Source organism: Salvia splendens, chromosome 2 (assembly GCF_004379255.2).
Source record: "Salvia splendens isolate huo1 chromosome 2, SspV2, whole genome shotgun sequence".
In the NCBI taxonomy this organism is placed as follows: Eukaryota; Viridiplantae; Streptophyta; class Magnoliopsida; order Lamiales; family Lamiaceae; genus Salvia; species Salvia splendens.
In genome coordinates, this window is record NC_056033.1 from 39,447,119 (window position 1) to 39,454,134 (window position 7,016).

The 7,016-nt window shown below is 33.9% G+C and overlaps 1 protein-coding gene across 1 annotated transcript; it reads right to left on the bottom strand.

Annotated features, from left to right (window-relative positions):
• Positions 1 to 1,154: 1,154 nt before the first annotated feature.
• Positions 1,155 to 5,103, bottom strand: LOC121792752 (transcription factor bHLH110-like). The gene is made up of 7 exons (XM_042190826.1): positions 4,516 to 5,103; positions 3,878 to 4,412; positions 3,250 to 3,384; positions 3,057 to 3,122; positions 2,114 to 2,179; positions 1,640 to 1,699; positions 1,155 to 1,384 (listed from the first exon to the last, which is right to left on the bottom strand). The coding sequence occupies exons 1-7, from the start codon at positions 4,608 to 4,610 to the stop codon at positions 1,229 to 1,231; spliced, it is 1,113 nt and encodes a 370-aa protein (XP_042046760.1). The 5' UTR covers positions 4,611 to 5,103; the 3' UTR covers positions 1,155 to 1,228.
• Between the last annotated feature and the right edge of the window lie 1,913 nt (positions 5,104 to 7,016).

Consider the following 7,016-nt stretch of genomic DNA (forward strand, 5'->3'; position numbering starts at 1 on the left):
TCTACCAATAGGTACAATCGAACTAGACATTACTAGTGGCAAGAGATTAAATGACAATAGTATTAACTGTAGTGTTGATGTCTTTTATGTTTTTTCCCATTAGTTAAACAATTAATCGAATTAAAACAACTTATTATTGAATGTGATTAGATAGATGTATGGTCATAATCTATAGTACTTCAATCTCTATAGATCTTACTATTGTTTTGTGAAAAAGAGATTTAATTAGCAAATTCTAACTTAGACAAGTGAGCATATCACTTGATATATTTCTCATTGGCAAAGCTCAAGTAATCTTATTGAAGGATAATACTCTATTTCACAATATAAGTTTTTTTTTTATAAAAAAACTCAAATTGAATGCTTGATGGCCTTTTGTTCTTCGATTTTTTCATTGAAAACAGGGAAAGCAGTAATGACATTTCTGACCGATCATAAGAGAATTATAGGCTGTCCTAGCTATTTGAATGGAGTCGCCTCCTAACTCATACGATGACAGGTGTGAAGGAGGTTGGATTGAGCTTGGATATATCATAGTATATCATTTTAAAAAACAAGAAGAAAAACTTTGGTATGGTGTCGGATCACAAAATATAATATCTTTATTCAAAAATCATCTTTTACCTTATTTTGAAAATTTTCGGTGAAAACGGAAAATGTTTCGGTTGCTTTCACTTAGTAATCCTTAAAGATTTTTCATTTTCATATAATAAATATTAATACTCCATAAAAAAATGAATTTGTTACTGATTAGTTGTTATCGGTTGCCGTAGTTTAGATTACCTTGATTTCTCATTTTCATATAATAAATGTGACTACTATGTTATTAGTGGTTGTTAGATAATTATTATACATAATATTGGGCATTCAATTATACCCCTTGTTATGAATTGGATCCGCCAGTGCTTTTGTATAATAAATTTGCAAACCATAATCATTTTGAATGCAAAATTAATCTACTTTTATATTTTGTGTTTATAAGGACATGAATTGAACATAATCGTCGAATTGGTTTATTACATAGACAATGTAATTAACTTAGACTAGGAAATCACACTTGACTACTAATGGATCAAACTTGGTCCATCCTTTTCATTTCTCTCCTTTTGTAGGATGACCAAGTTTGCTCCATTATATCAAATTAAGCATGAAAATACTCTCAAAAGCTATGTTAAATTTAGTCATCAAAATCATACAAATTGAAGGCTCCTTCTAGACATTCACTTCACTAGGTGGCGCCGCCAAAGTGAGGTGGCGGCCAAACGGCCGCGCCACCGCCGCCGTCGGTTATGTAAGACAAGCACGATAATGGGACCAAACACAACCCTCGGCTTTTCAGGTCACCCTTAGCTTCTTCGTAGTTTCCATTCTCACCAACTGCACCCTGCAATACATATGGGATGATAAATCACTCTTTCAATTTCCAAGTATAATGTTTTAGATTTTGTTACTCTTTTCCTACATGAAATATGAAGGAACCCTAGTAAGAAAGTAAAAGGAAATTAGATAATTGCGGAAAAATAAAATTTGTGATTTAGTAGTATTTTATTTTATTTATCTAATCAAAAGTTTGATCAATTTTCATAACAAAATCCATTTTATAAAAGAAAAAAGTAATAAAACTGTACTTATATCTTACCCCTTTTGTTACTCTATTGGTCTTGTTCCGTGAGGCCTTCATATAAGGAACGCTTAAAGTCTGCATGGAGAAAACAAGAAATATTTTCATTAGATTTCATATTTCACTATATCCAATGTCTTCATATATTGTGTACAATGGATGCCACTTTGGATGTCATAACAAATTAATTAACATGGTGTTAGACATTGCAAGCTTTGAATTGCACATCTTGTTACATGCATTGGTATCCTAGCTAGCTATACGTATTCAAAAAACGAAATTTATAAGATCAAACACAGTGAAGAACGAAAGTAAAGATCGACGACAACTTCAAAAGCCGGAACAAGCTAACAACATGATATTTTTTTGTTGCAATACATTATTTTGCAGGTTGGTTTTCTCATTTCACCGTATTTATTCAATTAATTCAGCTTATACATAGAGGAACAAGTACCAAGAAGAATGTTTTTTTAACATGTGTGTCAGTATTACCTCTACTTGTGTCTGTAGAAATTTGATGTATCCAATGGCCTCCATTAGTACCGATGCTGTGTCTGTCTGCAATATTCTCCAACGGCCCACATGTCATAATTCCATTACATATAAGTAATTTTATTTTATTTTTTGAAGATATATATAGAAAAATGGTTTAGGGCATCTTTTATTGAGATTCTAAGCATGAAACTTTTGACTACTGCTGCTAATTTCTTTAACTGTTTTCTTCTTTCATTATTATAGTATACTTCAACTTTTAAGATCCCAAATTTTACCTCAGCCTTTATGCAGAAAATATTGCTTCTCAATCGGTGTAATGTCACATGCATATGACAAAATATAGTGCAAGCGTGGGCTTGTGTGTAATAAATGATGATAATCATGTATGTGTCTGTCTTGTATTTAAGAAACCCTAATTATTGAGCATTCAAGGTTTTGTACGATGCCATAATTCATAATGGTATGATGAATGAATTGGTTTGATTACCAAATTGGAGTTAATCCTTGCCAGCTAGATGATAATTTACACGACAAATTGTCGGAAATAAAACATGAATTTTATCAAATTCGGATCCATCCGACAACATGGAAAACCAACATAAAAAACCATGAAGTTAAGATCTATTCGCAATTATCTGAAGACGTTTTTTGTGAAATTGTATCTGATATGGTAGACGAGAAATAATACATGGATGTAACTATCAGTGAGTTAAACGATGTCGTCTATTTATATAGAAAACGACGTCATTTGGTAAAAAAACATCGACAATTTATTTAATGCAGATCACCAAAATTTGACATTGTAGGATAATTGCGAACAAATTTAAACTTCATGGATTTTCTAACTAATTTTTAAAGTTGAGAGGACGGATCAGAATTTGACCAATATTCATAGTTTTGTAAGCAATTTGTTCTTGAAGTAATACTAGTATTATTTTACCTTGCCAAAAGGTGCTACCAATTGTTGAAGTGCTGCAATTCTATCTCCCAATTTCTCTTTTCTCACCTGAATTGTCAATTTTTTAAAAAGGGTTATAATTAATCTTTTTATTACAATAGCATATATAATTATGCATTAGACATAATCACAAGTCTTGAATCTTAATAATATTCACAGCCACATAATACAGTACCTTAAATGGAGGGATAGAAGATCGCGTTTCTAACCGCGATTTCTTAGGCGGTTTTTGAATTTGCGACTTTGGCTCCATTTTGTTGGTGTTGCGTTTTGCTTCTGTTACTACTCCATTGCTTGAAGCTGATGACACCTTTCAAAAATTCAAAAAAGAATAAAGTTGTTCAACAAAATAATTATAATGCATGGCCCTCTTGTCAATATCCAACAGAAAAAGATCCAATTTTCTGAAAACAAAATTAAAAGGTGTACATATATAATGCAAAAAGCTGAGAAAAGGGAAGCCCTCTTTCATATAAAGGAAAAGGAAAAGATATCAAATACACTAAAAAGCAGCTATAAAATGACTAGGAAAGACTCCTAGCTTTCCTATTTCTTAGTTTCAAAGGATTAATAAAATCATCCCACCAATTTGAATAAAATGGAAAAAACTATAACAAATTATGGTTTTTTTTTCAAATAAAAATAAAATTCTACTGTTCATATAATTCTCTAGGCATCAATTCGGGAAGAACTAGAGATAACTTTCAATAATTTCCGCAAATTTTAAATAGAAAAAAAGTCGATAAGGGCTTAAGCCCCTCCTCTCTCCTTACTGTGTCCGCCCATGGTTAGAAGTGACAAACCTTATTAGAGCCATAAAATGGGATCTGAAGGGATTGATGCATCTGATCCAAACCATAACTAGAAAACTCATCCCTCAAAATCCCAATCTGACTGTGCGAAGCCGCCGCCGCCGGAAAATTGGCCGTAAACCTAGATGACGCCAGGAGATCCAACGCCTCCAAATTCATATCCAAAGATCCCGGCGCCGGATTGATCAGACTCGAATACTCACCAGGAAAAATCTGCCTCGTGTGGTTAACAGTATTGCCGGAGTAAAAATCCGGCGAATTCATCTTCCCGTACGAGGAGAATGATTTCAGCAGAAACTTCGTTGCGGCGTCGTTTTGCTGCAGATCAGAGCTCTGCTGCTGCTGATGCTGGTTTCTTAGGGTTTGCTCGTCGCCGCCGCCGCAGCTCAGTATCTCCGAGTATTTGCGGTAGTAATGCTGCAGATCTTGGTCGGAATGATTGTTGCTCCAATTGCTGAATCCCGTTTCCATGGATGTGTGTGATGAATTCTCCTGCTGCTTCGTTTCACTCAAGCAATTGGAATTCCTGTGAAAAACAGATTAAATAAATAATAAAAATAATAGTAATAAATAAATAATTGGTTGTTGAAACCCTAGGTAGGTTAGAATGAAGAGAGAAAGGGGCATACAAGAAGGAAGAAGGAGGCCAAGGAGTGGCATAGTTAGGTAGAGAAGAGCCAAGGAGTTGATCTTGGTGGTGATGATGGCTGTTTGCAGACTCCATAATGAGGTGATAATTTGTTTTAAACCACTTGAAAATCCCAAGATTAATGATTTCTTTTTTGTAAAGAAAAGATTTTTCAGCTAACAAAGTAAAGCTCTCTCTCTCTCTACAGTTGCTCAGGTGACAGCCATATACTTTCAAACTCCTCTCTTTACTCTTTCAATGTCTCATCAAAAAGCAGCCTTGAAAAGAAAGGAAGCACACACCATGAAATGAAATGAAATAAACAACCAATGAATCAAGAAACCCTCACTCTCTCTCTTGTTTTTTTTTCCTTCTGTCAAAGCATATGGTTGATTAATAAACTATATATATGCCATGAAGAAGCTCTTCTTTCAATCCCAAGGTTTGGAAAGAATAAGAAAGTAGTGTATAGAGAGAAATGATGGCTACCATGAGCTCTATCTCTCTCTCTCTCCCTCTCCCTCTCCCTCTCTCTCTCTCTCTCTATATATATATATATAATTGTGTGTATATACACATGTTGGCAGTCTTTAAATATTGCATTGGGCCGTGATGAGATTAGGGAGTCCCAAAGAAGGCCATGGGTGTCTAGCTATTTGATGTATATCTCTCCTCAATCAGTTGGTGTGGTCCAATTGCATGATTATATTGTTGTATATAATTTAAAGAGGCTTTTCCAAAGAGATAAATAAAATTATGTTATAATACTTGAGGCCAGGACCGCCCATGACATCATCTGACGTTAACTCTTATCGGCCATGGATGGAATGTTTATTTCCAATGTTTATTTCGTTTTGAATCGTGCACGGATGCAAAATTTTGTTTTTATAGAGGTTGTATAATTTAAATTTCTAGGTTAGAATTTTGTGAAACTAAATTTCTATATTTGGTAATTACTTGTATGTTTTGAAGTCGAGAAATTATTGAGAATGTTCATTCGGTTATTCCTAGTGATCGAATCATTTCCATACACGTGTACCCAGGTGAACCCAGGTTTAGAGATTTCTTTAGAGCAAAAAGAAATACAACTTAATCATAATGGGACAAGAGAGAACTATATGTAGTTACCTTTGCAATGTTAAAGTTTAATACTAATACTAGATAACTAGTTTTTTCAAGAAGAATAATCTTTTAGAATTGATGTGTATAGTGTTATCAAATTGTTATTTTATCATCCTGAGCAACGTAAAATATACTCCACTAGTTTCCAACTATATATTCAAAGCAAAATTTTCTCAAATCCTAAGTCGATATATTCGACTTACTTGATGAATTGATAAGTTTATGTATTTCATATACTACTATATATCTATATGACTATAACTATATTTGAACTTTTGAAGAGACGTGAGTTTTAATGCACAATTAGTAGTATATTTCATATACTACTATATATCTATATGACTATAACTATATTTGAACTTTTGAAGAGACGTGAGTTTTAATGCACAATTAGTAAAATAAGAGAGATAGAGAAAAAGTGATTAAAGTATTGTTAATTGAAAATGAGTCTCATTGTTAGAGAGAAAGAGAGTAAGTTTTTCTAGAATAGAAAGTTTATAATTTTAAGAGACAAATTAAAATGAAAATAATTCATAACTATTTTTAAGGGATATAGGGTAATATCACATGCTGGATCTTAATTTAAATTTGGGAGTTTTTTGAACGATTAAAAATATGAAAGAACTATTAAGTTTAAATATGACAAGATAGGGTAGTGATCAAGATATAATTAATCTTAAGTGTATAACTAGAGAACAAATCTCAGCCACACATCTTAATGGAACAAATATTATTTATTTTAATTATATAAAATAGGCCAAGGGTATTTTAGGAAATTATATAATGAAATTTAAATAACTATGTAATTTCCGGTGCGGAGGATAGAGAGGAAGAGGGAGAAGAGCTCGGGGTCCCCGTCGATGAAGGGGACGGCGGCGCTGGAGTCGGAAATGATCTTAGAGAAGAAGGATTTGGAGCCGACTGAAGATTGGAATCGTGGTGAACTCCGTTTTTCGATCGCGGCATGATTCTCTGTTTTTTTTCAGAAGATTTGCAGAAAGTGGAAAAGCTACAACAAGAATATTTGATAACTTGGAGAGTAAAAAGGGATGATTGATTGTGAATTGAGAAAACGGGAGAGCAAAAGATAGTTTCCTAAGGTGGAGAGGAAGATCATGTTTCCTGATGAAGCTGGTGGGAAGCTATGTCATGTCAGATTTTTTAATGGCAGCACCGCCTCTCCAGCTTCTGATGCTGTGGAACAATTAGGCCATCTAATGCTTTCTGGTATACTCCACATATGCTCGGTTTGAGAGAGAGATTCGGTGATTGCGTACGCCTGAGTATGGCCTGTTGCGGTCGTCCATTGCGTGAATCGCGGTTTTCTCGCGGATCATCGGAGAATCGCACGCAGTGGATGTGTTTTACGAGTTTTAAGAG

Excerpts from the sequence above, each read along its gene's own strand:
- LOC121792752 (XM_042190826.1), bottom strand. The coding sequence starts at position 4,610 with ATGGAGTCTGCAAACAGCCATCATCACCACCAAGATCAACTCCTTGGC. Across the intron at positions 2,180-3,056 it reads TGGTAGCACCTTTTGGCAAG|ACAGACACAGCATCGGTACT; the intron begins GTAAAATAATAC and ends AGAATATTGCAG. Across the intron at positions 1,385-1,639 it reads CCAATAGAGTAACAAAAGGG|GGTGCAGTTGGTGAGAATGG; the intron begins GTAAGATATAAG and ends TATGTATTGCAG.